Source organism: Otolemur garnettii, unplaced genomic scaffold (genome assembly GCF_000181295.1).
Source record: "Otolemur garnettii isolate 467f Iridium unplaced genomic scaffold, OtoGar3 scaffold00117, whole genome shotgun sequence".
Lineage (NCBI taxonomy): Eukaryota > Metazoa > Chordata > Mammalia > Primates > Galagidae > Otolemur > Otolemur garnettii.
The window spans coordinates 4,120,302-4,136,032 of record NW_003852512.1 but is presented as its reverse complement, the minus strand read 5'-3'; the positions used below and the strand labels follow the sequence as shown (position 1 = coordinate 4,136,032).

The 15,731-nt window shown below is 34.1% G+C and overlaps 1 protein-coding gene across 1 annotated transcript in view; it reads left to right on the top strand.

Moving 5' to 3' along the window:
* The window catches only part of CDR1 (cerebellar degeneration related protein 1), a 15,023-nt gene extending 4,289 nt beyond the window's left edge, over positions 1-10,734 (top strand). Inside the window, 6 exon segments of the mRNA XM_012809924.2 lie at positions 10,048-10,191; positions 10,230-10,475; positions 10,477-10,516; positions 10,519-10,571; positions 10,573-10,605; positions 10,669-10,734. Of these exon segments, the coding sequence (XP_012665378.1) occupies positions 10,048-10,191; positions 10,230-10,475; positions 10,477-10,516; positions 10,519-10,571; positions 10,573-10,605; positions 10,669-10,734 (582 nt within the window).
* Positions 10,735-15,731: the final 4,997 nt, after the last annotated feature.

Here is a 15,731-nt window from a genome sequence, read left to right as displayed (position 1 = left end):
TGAGCTGTGATGCCACAGCACTCTACCCAGGGGGATAGCTTGAGGCTCCGTCTAAAAAAAAAAAAAAACAAAATCCAGATATAGGGCAGTGCCTGTGGCTCAAAGGAATAAGGCGCCGACCTCATATGCCAGAGGTGGTAGGTTCAAACCCAGCCCTGGCCAAAAACTGTAAAATAAAGATAATAATAATAATAATCATCCAGAAATAAAAATGGCATAGTGTAAACAAACAAAATTATTGTAAATCTAGAAAAAGGGCAGTAGTTCAGCAAGAATTCAGCTTTTTTGGTCCAGCAGAACTCTACCTCATGAGGTCAGTATGCTCTAGATGGTCTCCCATCTAGAAATTCTGGGGACAGAGACATCTGGAAAAGGTGGAAAGAATAGAAGTGAAAGTATAAAGTATGAAAAACACCTTGTCTTGTTGAAGTAGGAGCACCATAAAGAATTCATTAATCCATGAAGATATTATTTAAGAAAATATATGGTTTTTCAGGCTCAGCGCCCGTAGCACAGGGGTCATGGCGTCAGCCACATGCACCAAGGCTGGCAGGTTCGAACACAGCCCGGGACAACTGCAACAAAAAAATAGCCAGTCATTGTGGGAGGCTCCTGTAGTCCTAGCTACATGGGAGGCTGAGGCAAGAGAATCACTTAAGCCCAACAGCTGGAGGTTGCTGTGAGCTCTGACAGCACAACATTCTACTGAGGGCAACATAGTGAGACTGTCTCAAACACACATTTTTTCAGTGCCTAGAGTGCTTGGGCCCCATTCCTGGCTCCATTCCAGGACAGGAAGGGCCATAATGACTGAAATGGAAACAAAGGCTCTGTAGGGGCTTCAGTTCTAAAGCAGCTGTTAGAAACTTCCAGTAGAACTCAAGATCATGGACTAAGAGATGAAATGGAGCAACTAACTCTCAAGGGAGTAGGATATCAATTTTCTTCTGCTAGGGAAGATTCAAAAAGTACCAAAAATAGGGAAAGGCTTAAATTGAGGTGACAGTGGACAGCATTGTTACTTAGGTAAAAGTATAAGGAAACTTTGGTTTGGAGTGAGGGGGGATTAATATCACACTAAATCATTTTAGAATATGGTCAAAATATTGTTTTAATGAAAATTTGATATTTGAAGGTTTCAAGGTAAAACCCTGAAGTTTGTTCCTGCAGTTTTGTAACCAGAGTACAAAAGCTATCCAGAAAGTATGCAACTATGTATGTCTCTATTTTTCTCATAACATGGATGGATGCTTTCTGGACAGCCCTCATATTTCTCCTCCCTGAAAATGCAGATGTTCCCTGATAGAAAACTATTAGGGTAGGATAACAAATCCTCTGAGACAGGTGTGGTTGAGTGGGACTCTGAGAAAACAGAAATAAGTGTAGACAAGAGAAAGGTAGAGAATAAATGAATGAAAGTAAAGGAAGAAACAGCCACTGGTGTTTGTATGAGGTAGTGAGGAAATAAAGTCTGTTTAGAGTAGATGAGCCTTGGGCAAGTAGAGAACAGAGATGCTTATGTAAGGAGGGGCATGAAGGACTTGGATATCACAGGTAGAATTTTGCATTTAATTTGGAAGCCAGAATTGTTAAGTTTTTGAGTGATATGAGAAAATGATCTTTAAGGAGACTAAGCTGGTAGCAGTAAACAGGATGGACAGGAGAGTAGTGAGGATTCAGAGTTTGGTAGAAGGGACTAAAATTTAGATGATGATAGCCCAAGCAAAGGGAGTGAGACTGGCAAGAAAGGACCCAATACCATGTGCATGTAAAAGCAGATGTTTCCTCTCTACTTTTATTACGAAAGTATTACATACCCATTTAAAAGTTCCATCCGTGTGAAAGTATATATTGATAGATATGTAGATCAGTGTAATAACTATTAGAAGTGATATTTTAAACTTCTAAGCCAGTATAGGGAAAAGGAGTACGTGCACTTTGATAATCTAACAAGAAGATAAAAAAAATAATGAAATGACAGAAGAAAATTAATGTTACAATTTTAACAAATCTGAAAGGTTTAATTGTGAACTTAAAAGGTGGAGGAAGTCAAATGGAGTACAAAGAAAATTTCATCATGTGCTGTTTTGAAAAGATAGACTAAAAAAGTAGAAAAAAAAAAGCTAAAAATATTGAAATGAACAAAAATATACCAGGCAAATGTTAAGAAAAATAAAGTAGAGGTAGCAAAGAAAAGTCAAGGCAAAAAAATTATTAAATGAGTCAAAGAAGTTATCTTTGTGAGCTAATATATAATGTGAACTAACACTATCCAATAAGATAATCATAAAACTTAAAGCACTGAGAAATAATTTCAAATACATAACACAAAAAGATAGACATAGAAGGAGGCTGTGACTAAATAATTGGGAGATTTTAGATATTTTTAATTAGGAAATTTAGGTCAAGTAGACAAAAATAGAATATTTTAATAACAATGAACATATTTAATAGGTAGAAACATTACATAATACATACCCCAACAAAAAGAAAGTGGATATTTGCTTCAATTGCCCAGGGAATATTTATAAGATATTTATTACTTAGTATGGGATACAAAAAACATTTTCCAAAATGTACAACTCAGGCAGGATGCAGACTTTATTCATGAGATAGTAAAAACAGTAATTACGCGGGGGAAAAGGCTAGAAAAACACAATAACAACTAAAACCCAGTCAGGCTGAAATATATACACTTCTCAGTAATTCTTGGATTAAAAAGGAAAAGAAAACTTTAACTATAGACTAAGTGACAAAACAGACTATGTGAAAATACTGCCTGTGAAAAATATAGGATACAATCCAAGCTGTTTTCAGAGGAACATTTAGAATTTAAGTACATTAAGTAGAAAATAAGAAAGATTGAAAGGCAAACAAAGAATTCACCTAAAGAAGTTAGAAAAAGATCAAACAGAACCAAAGAATGTAAAAAGAAGAAATTTACAAGAGCAGAAAGTGTTATTTGAAAACTACTTGGTATTTTAAAAAAAATAGATGACAGAAAATAAAATATATAAACGTGTGCAAATTTCCATCAAAGAACTTTTAAAAAGGCATATAGCCACACATATGCAAATTAAGACACATTAGAAAATATTATGTGCAACTTCCAATCAGTACATTCGAAAATCCAGATTAAGAGATGAAATCTTGACAAAATTGACTCCAGAGGAGGGAGGAAACTTGGCTAAACTAATTATAGGAGAAACTGAAAAAATATTTAAGTTTTAACCCCACACAAGCACTAAGACAAAAGGATTTTATACATAACTGTTTAAAGAACAGTTTGTCTCTAAATTACTTACATTGTAGAAAAAGAAAGCAAATTCAAATTTATTTACAAGGGTAACATCATCCTGACATCAAATTAGGAAAAGGGCATCACACAGGGGAAAACAATAAATGAGAATTTCCCGACATGTGTACCTTGGCACGTTGGTATTCTGTGATTGGGTTGTACATGTGCTATAATCTTTATCTCCTAAGGCCTTGTGGCAGCAAGGCAGAGCCTGAGAAGCCTGTGGCCTCTGCCTTGACCAATCTTGTTTATTTATCCCAGTGTTCCATGATGTGAGAAAGGTGAGGAGGCACTTTTATAGGCACTGTTAATGTAGAATTTTATATCCTAAATAAAATGACCACATACAAAAATACCACCAAATCAGTTTTATTCCAGGAATGCAAGAAAAGCTAAACATTGGGCAATGAACTAATTTATGGATTAAAGAGAAAAACCATATTATCATCTTGATATCAGCTTGGCAGATGCCACAAATGACATCTTGATAAGATGCTATATCCATTCCTGATCAAATTATAAGTGAACCAGGAGTAGAAAGGCATTTTCATAATTAAAAAGCACATTTATCAGAAACAATGGCATTTATAATATTTTAGAGGGAAACAATGAGGCATTACTAATAGTGTGAAAAACAAGAGAAGTTTGCCTTTTCTTTATTAAGAAACATCAATCTGTATTGTCCTGGAAGTCATAAAGTCTTTAAACACATGCTAAAAGAAAAGAAAATTAGACACAAACAATAGCAAGGAAAAGACACCTATTCTATTATTTACAAATGACATGATTGTGTTCCTAGGAATTCAAGATAATCAACTGAAAATAAAAATCACTGTTAGAGGTAGGAGCAGTTTAATATAATGCCTGGATACAAGATAAATACTACAGATCAATAGGTTTTTTATACACTATTGGTAATAAACTTTTAAATGCAGTATCATTCACATAAGAACAATAAAAACTTTAAACAACAAAGAATAAGCCTAACAATCATTTAATATCTTAATGGGAATTGAAATATGATTAAATAAATTGAGACAGACACCATGTTCCCACACACAAAACTCACTATCATAAAGATGATGATCGTTGACATGTTACTCAAAAGGTCTGGGACATTTCCAAGGGACTTTTTTAATGGAAGCTGATGAGTTGATTCTAAAATTCATCTGGAAAAAGAAAAAAAAGAAAACAATGCTACAGTAAAATTAAAGCAGTGAGGTTCTAGCTCAGAAATTGACAAATATTATCAACTGAACAAAAGACACCTAAGAAATATATCATATAGCTCATGATAAAGGAATTCTGAATCAGTATGGAAATAATTCAATTCAATAAATAAGTTGGAAAAACTATCTTTTCTGATAAAATACTCAGATTCCAACTTCCCACCATACATATACATATACAAGAAGAATCAATTCCAGATAGATAAGTGCACCAAGCAATAAATATATACAAAATATTGGAAGAGCAAGGTGCAGTGGCACATGCCTGTAGTCCCAGCTACTTAGGAGGCTGAGGCAAGAGGACTGCTTGAGCCCAAGAATTTGGGACAGGCAAGACTCTGTCTCAAAGAAACAATATACATACAAAAGCAGCAGAAATGTAGGAGAATTGTTTTATTGGGGTTCAAAACTCTGAGCATGAGACAAAACCAAGAAGAACGAAAGACTAAAATGTTTGTCTCTTCACATAATTAAATCTTTATGGCAAATAGCACCACAAATAAATGTAAAAGGCAAATGACATGTATTGGTAATATATACCACACATAATCGTACCAGTTCTAATATCCAGAGTTCGCCTATAAATTAATAAGAAAAAAGCCAAATGACACAACAAATCATAGGCAGAGGACATAAACAAGTAATTTCCAACAGAAGAAATACAAATAACTAATAAACCTATGAAAAGATGTTTAACTTTGCTAGTTATTAAGAGAAATAATTTAAAGGAGATTGGATTTTCCATCCAGAATATTGACCCACAATTAAGAAGAATAATTGTGTTCCTCAGGCCAGGAGGATAATTAGCTCAAAAGCATTGATATAGAAGTTGTATTTTTAAGGTTCTAGCTTTAAAAATCCTTGTAATCATGTAAAATAGATTTATTAATAAAAGTGTTTCTTATAGCATTATACATAATAGCAACAAACTGTTAGTAACTTACATATCTATCATGTGGAAAGAACTGAATACTACAGTACACCCTACTCTGGCATTCTCCATAGCTGTTTGACTTTCTTTTGAGCAGGGAAAAAGCAACACAGAGAATAATATATATGGGATGATTTCATTCTGTAAAATACAGAAGAATACACCCACATAAACAGAAGACGTATTAGAAAGAAACAAATAAATAAATAATCATGGTATCTCTGGGCAGTAGGTTCAGGCGAGGGATAATTTCACCTTTTACTTCATATACTACTGCCTTTTTAGCATTTTACAGTATGTATTCCTTTTGTAAGAAAAATAATATAAGTTCACCCTGTAACATTTGATTTTAAATATATATATTAATATATGGAAACAAAAAAAAGAATTTAAAATGTCCCTATGCAGAAGCAATCATTAACATGTCAACATTTTCCTTTTCAGTCCCTAGTATGTCTTTTAAACATATTTTTAGACCTTTATGTAATTTGGAGCTTTTTTCAATAAATTTATTGCATTTTCTTATATCATTAAAAACACATCAACATAAATCTTAAATTAATATTTTTTATGTTCAAATTTAGAGAAGAACAAAAAGAGAATGAAATCCCATGTGTGCCCACCAACCAGAGGTAATTTCTTAAAAATATAATGAAAATCAAGTGCACAAAATTGGATTGATTACAATGTACACTGTCTCATTAATTCGTGCATGGCACTCTATCATTTTTTTATGTTTTAACTTTTCTTCTATGTAATTTTATTAAAAATCATTAAATTATTAAATAATCAAAATAGGATTTTAATTACATAATGACATCCATCATCCCAGCAGTAGAATATTGACAACTGAAATTCATTTATGTAACCTTCTCCTATTCTGACCCCCTTTCCTCAATCCCAATAACCATTATCTGAAATTTTGTTTCATTTTCCATTTATTTTTAGGAATTTATTTTATATATGTGTATCAGGCAAATGATAGTTTACAATCTCCAGTGTGTTTACTTGTAATTGTTTGATTTTGATTCTAATTATATATTTTTAAATAGTTGTAATCACACTTTATATAACTTTGCTGATTTTTACTTAACATTGTAAATATTATAGTGCTTAGTTTTACTTGGCTTTGAATAATATAAAAAAAGATATCCTATTATTAGTAGTATTTGGGGCTTTATATATTAACTTTCAAGAAGTAAAATCTATTCATATTATTATAGGTAGTAGAGTAGTCATAGCTATATAATATTTCATTGTGTAAATACACCATGATTCATCCATTTTCCTTTTGGGACTTTTACTACTAACATTTAATATATATCTTTGGCTATTCTTTGAGGACATTTACATGGTTTCCCTATAAAATATGAATATTACATATGTTTTCATGTGACATATTCCTCTCACTGATGATACGTTGTCAACATATTCCCATTTCTATAAGTACAGTATTTAATATTCTTCTATGAAATAAATTTAAATGGCTGCACAGTATCCACATATAGTTACAATATAACTTTTTAACCACTCCTAATTGTTCAAGATCTGGATTGCTTATATTTTCTTTTGCTGTGATAAGCATTATGATGTACGTGGCCTTTGGCTCAGCAACTCTCCTTTTAGAAATTTGCCATAAATAATAACTGAACAAATCTGCACACAAGTATGTCCAGAGCCACCAGGTAGGACAACACAGTCTTCTGCTCATCAAAGAAGATTTTATAATACAAAAAAATAAGAAGGAACATAATGCCTACTCCAATAGGAGATGGAATAAATAAATTCTATATTAAAATTGAAATATAGATGTAGGTATTGACATGGAAAATTGCTCACACTTTGTTGTTAAGTGAAATAAATAGGTTAAATGGCAGTATGATTCTACTTTGTAGAAGAAAATTAAGATATCTGTGAAAGAGTCTGGAAGAAAATCCATTGAACACTTCACAGTGATTATTTCTGGGTACTAAGATTATTTGAGAACTTATTTTTTTCCACATTTCTTACTTATATTTGGAAATATTTTCAAGTAAAACTTCATTACATGTACAATAAAATAGATAACTAAATAATGAATTTTGTGAACAATTGTTTAACTATTATTCCTGAATAGAAAATACCTTCAGATGGCAAAAACTTTGGAAAACCAAAATGAGTATGTAGAAGAAAACGAAATCACACATAATCCTATCCATGCAGGAATAGTTAGTTTACCATATCCAGTATGTTCATCTGTAGTGATTTGACTCTGATTATATATCTAAGAACAGTTGTAATCACACTTTATGTAGTTTTGTAAGCTGATTTTTATTTAACATTATAAAATGAGCATACCATAAATATTTTAATAGAATATTCCATCATAGGTACATAGCACATTTACTTATTCATTTCCTTAATGTTAGACTCTTAGGTTTCCTGTTTTTCTGTATATCAAATAATGTATAATTATATAAAGAACATCTTTGTGCATGAATTATCCACATCATAGATAATTTCCTTGGATAGATTCCTTGAGGTAGAAAGTAGTAAGTCAAAGAGTGCCTGTTTATATCCCTTGATATATAATGTCAAATAGTACTTAATATATATTTTAAGGCAGAAAGTAGTGGTAGGAAAAAAAGAGGTCACACCTGGATCCCATGTCCATCTTTAGTACTCTGATTAGTAAAACTGATATCAAAACATCTGTCTTATCTACATCACCAGGTTATAGTATAATAACCAAACAAGAATCTTTATAAATGTTACTTCCTCAGAAATGCTTTCCTTGACTTTTGAGACTTTCACAGCATCCTATATTTACTTTTTTGTCATGATCTTATCACAATTGATAAATAATTTTTCAGTTATTTATACATTGTCTGTTTCCCCAAGATGATTTTAAGCTCCATTAAAACATGCCTGGCACACAGTTGGTGCTCAATAAATATCTGTTGAATGATGAATGAATGAGGTGATAGCACTTTGTAAAAAGTTTAATGAACTTTTAATGTTCATTAAATATTCAGAAGGTATTGCAATTTTAACTATTGTTATTGTTCCTTTTATTACCATGTAAGTTACTCTAAATCTTAAGAGATTCCTTGCCTAACTATAATTTCATTATGTGGCTTCCATTTTTTTTTCACTCCAGCTGGAGGCATGGGTAGAAATGTTGCCTTAAGTGCATGGTGGGAGCTGAGATTTGGGAGAACCAAGTAGTTAGTTCTCTAGGTCAGCATGCTGGAATTTAGGAGTTGTAATTACCATTACTCAGATACAAGGCAGTGAGTTAGGAACCCTGGGGGTCATATTTGAAGATGCAGGTAGATCCTAGAGGTCAAAAACAAACTAATGGTAAGTGGTCTGGATAATAAGGTGTAAACTGGAAAGTGGCCAGTGATAAGGGATTAAAACAGATAGAAAAGTTAAATTCCAGGCACTAGTACTCAAATCATGGAGCTATGAACACAATTCTAAAGCAAAGACCTTGTGAACTTAGTGCTCCCTTATATTCTTCCTACCAAAACTGAAAATAGTATCAGTAACTGTTTATAGCTACTTTCATATACATGAGCAAAGAAATGATAGTAACTGGTTGAGGAATAAAAGCTGTGATTACAAATGTGTTCTGATAGTGACAGGATAAAGTGAGACCATTTGTATATAAGATACTATAGTATTCTACACATATTATAGGTACACTTAAGCCGTGGATCCCATAAATCTCATCTTGATTTTTAACAACAAATATTAAAGCATAGTGGTTAGGATCATGGACTTTGCATATAGACTAGCTGGGTTTAAATGTCAGCTCTATTATTGAGTATTTGTGTCCTTTAGAGATGTTATTTCACCTCTGCGTGCCAGTTTCCTCATCTGTAAAACGGGGATATTGATTGCACCTACTTCAATGAGTTATTGTGAAGAATAAATGAGTTAATGCATGTAAGGATCTTAGAACAGTGCCTGGATGTGCAAATGCTATGTATTATTATTATTAATTAGTCACATAAGATGAAATGAACAAAAATTAATATTATGAAAAACTGGACAACTTATACAATTGTATGTTAACTTTATCTAACAGTCTTAATCAGAATTTTTCTCATTTAGTAAAAATTTTGCCTTGCACTTAAACAGTTGACTGTATAAAAACTCTAAGCACTATAGTAAAGTCGTAAAATATGTTCCATCAATCCCATCTATTTATTCTGTAGAAGTTTTATGAACACTATCTTAAAAAGTTATAGAGATTAATTAAATACACACTTCCAAACAGAAAAAAACACAAACCGTAGTACAGTTTGTTCGTAAGATCTGGTCTATAATGACCTACTAATTTTTCAAAGCAAATTATGCTAGAAACAGAAATATTTGAATTGGAAGATCTGTCTGTGGAAAGATCTGAACATGGGAAGGTTTAGACAAAGGGACACTAGATTTGAAAAAGCCTGGACCTGGAGAAAGTTTGAAAGACTTAGACTATAAAACATGCTAGAATACCTGGATATTGCAGACACTGGAAGACCTGAATGCTAGATCAGCACTCTGGAGACGGTGGAAGACATGGATGTTGAGCCCACTGATGGAAGACTGAGTAGCTGTTGGAAGACTTGAAGATGTTGGAAGACGTGAAGATACTGGAAGATGCAGAGATGCTGGAAGACATGATGATGCTGGAAGACGTAGAGATGCTGGAAGACGAGCAGATGCTGGAAGCCCTGGAGATGCTGGAAGACCTGGAGGTGTAGGAAGACATGGATTTTTGGAAGACGTGGCTTAGTTGGAAGACGTGGATTTTCTGGAAGACACAGTCTTGCTGGAAGACGTGGATTTTCTGGAAGACAAAGCTTTGTTGGAAGACGTACCTTTGTTGGAAGACATAGGTAAGCTGGAAGACATGACTTTGCTGGAAGACGTGGATTTTCTGGAAGACATGGATTTCCTGGAAGACGTGGATTTTCTGGAAGCTGTGGATTTGATGGAAGACGTAGATTTTCTGGAAGAAGCAGATAGGCTGGAAGACCTGGAGATCATTGGAAGACGTAGACTTTCTGGAAGACTTGGCCTTTTGGAAGACACGGATTTTCAGGAAGACCCGAATTGTCCGGAAGACCTGGATTGTTTGGAAGACGGTGGATTTTCTGGAAGACTAGGAAGTTACTGGAAGACATGGGTTTTCTGGAAGACATGGATCTTCAGGAAGACCTATTGGCTGGAAGACCTGGACGTTTTTGGAAGACATGAATTTTCTGGAAGACATTGGTTTATTGGAAGACATGGATTGACTGGAAGACTTTATTTGGTGGAAGACATAGATTGCCTGGAAGACCAAGATTTCTTTGGAAGATCTGGATCTGGTGGAAGACATAGATTTTTCTGGAAGACCTGGATTTCTTTCTGGAAGACACTGACTGGAAGACCTGGATTTCTTTCTGGAAGACGTTGATTAACTGGAAGACATGGATTTTTTTCTGGAAGAACTGGATTTATCGGAAGACTTGGATTTGGTGGAAGACATAGATTTTTCCAGAAGACATGGATTAGCTGGAAGATCTGGATTTGATGGAAGACATGAATTTTCTGGAAGACATGGATTTTCCTGGAAGATCTGGATTTTGTGGAAGACCAATAATTGTTGGAAGACTGGACTTACTGGAAGACTTGGAGGTTCTTGGAAGACATGGATTGTCCGGAAGACATGGATTGTCTGGAAGATGTGGATTTTCTGGAAGACCAGGATTGTCTGGAAGACATTGAGGTTGTTGGAAGACTTGGAGGTTCTGGAAGACCTGGAGTTGTTGGAAGACTTTGACACTGGCGCCATTGGAAACCCTGGATATTGGAAACATTGTAAGCACAGGACGTTGGAGACATTGGAAGCCTTTATTTCAGAGACATGGGTTACTCATGCCAACAGACACTTCGGCGGCCTTATACATTGAAATATTGGATATTGGAAGCCATAGACACTGGAAACTCTGTACATTTGCAATTCCTGTGCCTTGAAACTCCTAAATACTGAAAGATATAGACAACAGAGGATAGGGACATTTAGAAATCTTAAAATCAAAAGCCCTGGATATTGGAAGATATTGGAAAATAGTACTTAAAACAGCCCTGGATATTGGAAAAGATACTTAGGTCAAAGGACAGAATTTGGAAGGATTAAATCTCCAATGATGCTTAAGTCAAGGATGCTGGTGGCCTTGGATACTAGGAGGCCTGAGATTAAAGAGCTGGATGGTAAGAGATCTAGTCATTAATACATTGCTGATATTGAAATACCTTAAGATGGAAGACTTGGTTCTTGGGAGATATTGAAATACTTGGGCATTAGAGGAACTGGCAATAAAAAATGTAAAATTAGATTTAGGAGACATTAAAATATATGGGAATGGAATGATATAAGTGCTAGCAAATATTGGAAAAGCTACACTTAAATACTATAAAATACATGGACTCCAGAAGACCTGTACAGAGGAAACATTGAAGGATTAGAACCTTAGAAGACTTGGAAGTTAAAACTCTAGATCTCAAAAGGCAAGATCTGGACCTTAAAGATTATGTGAGTTACTGGATGACCTCACCTTTTAATGACCCTAATATTGGAGAGATTAGAAAACATAGGCATTGGAGATGCTGCAGGCCAGATAATGGAAAGCAGGAATATTATATATTTAAAATATTTGGTAATGAAAGACCTTGGAAGCTGTGGGGCTTAGAAAACCTGAGTTAGAGACACTGAAGAATGGAAAGGCCTAATCTTAAAGGTATTGGAAAGTCATTGGCAATATTAAAAGATACATATTATATCCTAGATGCCACATTAAAAAACAGCACGGGATTACTCTTATGGTCTTTAAGACTATTACCTCTCTTTTACTAAAAATCAAAACACAGGTAATGGGAATCTTAGGAAGATGACAAACAGGAGGCAAGGAAGTTCAAAGGAAAGAAAATTGAATGGGCTGGAACCTATCTTCATAGCCTAAATGAACTGAGCTTCTGGGCCTCACTAGATGGACAGGATAGTAATGAAAAGCATCAAACAATAACCAGTATGCAGGTTAGGAGAACTACTTGGGTTATAGATCAAAGGTCAGTAAATATTTTTTTAATGAAGAGTCAGATAAATATTTATAGCTTTGCAGGCCATGTGATATCTCTTGTACTATGCAACTCTGCCATTGTTTTGCAGCCATAAACAATAAGTAAATGAGTAAGAATGGTTGTACTGTGATAAAACTCTATTAAAAAAAAAAGTTGGGCTGGATTCGGCCCAAAGGGTTCAGTTTACCAAGCCTGGTTCCAGATGCCAACATCCAGAGTATGATAAACTTAAGTGCATTCCAGACTAGAATTTACATACAGAGAGGAGATAGAGCAATTTTAAGCTCAATAGTAAATAATGATACCATGTAATGTGATGATACTCAGGAGATGAGACTAGCAAGAACCTAAGAATGAAGTTTAAATCTCTAGGCAATTTGGGGTGGGGGGGCAGGTGTTCAAAGAATGAGCCTTATATTCAGAGCCATAATTAAATGGGTTGGATTTGGGGCCTTAACTAAAGGGCCTGGGGATCAGTGACAATGTCCTAATTTAATAGGCTGGAGGCTTAAGAAGAAAACTAAAGAAGAAATCCCTCCTAGAGATCACGTATATATGGAAAGAAACAGGAAAGATATAGCTTAGTGGGTTCATCTCAGGAGACCTGACTATAGGTAATAAAAGTAACTTCTGATCTTAACCACCAGAGCTTAAGTAACAAGCTTAAAGGATCAGAATTGAGCTGTGGGCTAAAGGCCTTTGGTATTTAGACAAGGCTGAGGAAGATAAGGACTATCACAGGTATTATATGAAAAAGAAGATTGGTAAAAAGAAGCGGTAAGGCACACTGGGACTAGACAATGATTTCAAGATCAAGATCAACTAGTGGAATAATATAGATAATGGAAGTATCAGAATCAGAACTGTACACAAGTAAAGTTAGTCAAGCAGCAGGCTGCTGAATAACAAAGTCTACTAGATAATGTATCCTAGAACACCAAATACTCTGAGTTAAAACACTTGAAGTGTTGGAATGTGATGCTAATATAGTCATATAGGTAAGTGACACTGGGGCTAGAGTTAATGCAGTAAATAATTCTGTCAACTCAGCAGTCACAGCATCAAAGTTATGATGAATACTCAATATTCAAAATATTACTATTTTAAAGTTCTTGAATGCCATCACAGAATACATGAAATACAAAGTTTAGAAGCCAGTTATAAGGAGTCATCCTAGTCTAGTAAGATTACTTCAATTTACACAATTTTGCTTAAAGGGAGCTGAGCTAATAACTTGGTGGTGAAGCAAATCAGATCCTGTATAGCTTTATCTTTACCCCTATAACAAAGTTACATAATCATCTTTAAAGTGGAACCAAGTGGATGGAATATTTTCTAAAGAATAGGAACAAATCCGTGTCAAAAAGTCTTGATCTCTAATCACTATGTAAATAATCATGCAATAATAACCACATAAATGATATCATGTATCCATAATAATTTTTAAATTTATTCTTAATTCTTATAAAAAAAGAATAACTGAAGGTCATGGAGTGACTTAGGGACAAGGAAATTATTGTTTCAAGTATCCCTCAGCAAACAAAAAAAATTAAACTCAGTTTTTTATTACTTTTCGTAAGACCATCATGCATACCTTATTTTGAAGGAAATAAAATATAAAAAGTTTGCAAAGGTAAGAGTAAAACTACCATATTCTAATTATATAATTCTTATTCATGTCATAATAATAATAGCAACAATTTATTGAGCACTTCTTCTGTGCCAGGCACTGTACTAAGCATTTTATAGAATCTCCTAACAATCCTTTAATGCAGGTATTTTTTTACCCCGTTTTACAGATTACAAACTGAACTTTGGAATGGTTAAGAAATATGCCCACACTCACAAAACTGACAACTGGCAGGGGAAGGATTTGAATGCAGGTCTGTCAGATTCTAATGCCCTATGCTCCATGATGATTCCTCACAACCTAATAACCCAAGAATTATACTGCAAAGGTTAAGCTCCACTCATCCAAAGAGAGGGAGTCCCCAGCCCATAGCAGAAGTCAGTAGCAAAACCCCTACTCTAATCCCATGTTCTTCTCATTATGACACTCGTAGTTAAGACCCAACTCTAGGTGTTTGCACTGATGAGCTAAATTGGCTTCATGTAGCAATGCAAGAAAGATGAAGTGCAGTGTCTCAAGGACTATTCATATTTAATTTCTCAATGTTTGCTATTCCTATTAATGAAATATATTATTTATTCTTTCTTCCATTTTCTGTTTGATTTTATGGTTTCAAAAAATATATACACACTGTTCACAGCACATCACATTTATTTTTGAATTCTTAAACAACCACAACACACTGACATCAAAGGCCATTAGAAGGTAATAATACTATGTAAAGTTCAGCGATCAATGAATTTCACATCACAAACATTGTTCACACAAGCTTTAGACTATACACACTGTCAAAAACATTGATTAGCATTCAGGTGAAGGCAGCTATTTAATCCAAATGTGTGATTTAAAGTGGCTTCTCTGCATTTGGAACTTGAAAGATTTTAAACAAAAGGTTCTTGTTAAATGTAACACCAGCTTTCTAATGTAGTCCCCACATTTCAGCACCCTGGACTGGCTTTCCTCTCCACCTCTTTTTTTCTTTTCTTTTTGCCACAGTGGTTAAATATGTCTATGAAGAAGGAAATCTCCATGTGCTTCCTAATACTGAGTTCAATATTTTACCCAAGCCATTTGACAACAGAAAGATTCTCTCTACTCAAACTGTGCATAAAATATGCTAAAAGAAATACTGTTTTTCATTTCGGAGAACTGTTCCTAAAGAAGAAAAAAATACCCATTGACATGATATTAATTTCTATTTCTACCTTTTAGCCTGTATCAAACGTTCACATTCTCCTATAAATTCTACTTCCTTGTTAAACTCTTCATTAAAGACATATGGAACCACTTATAATATTGGTAAAAAGGTCACTGATAAAAATATTTACCTCTAGACATCACTAAGAAGAAGCAAATTGTCCACAAAAACTTAAAATATTAACTATACATAGTTATCTGCTTTAGTTTATGGAAACAATAGGTACAAAATATTAGAGCATTTTACACATAACAACTATCCCTATAACCTAGAGGAAAAAAGCAACAATTATCCTAGAAAAAGAAAATCTCAGGTGATACTCTCTCTCCCTTTCATGAAATTGA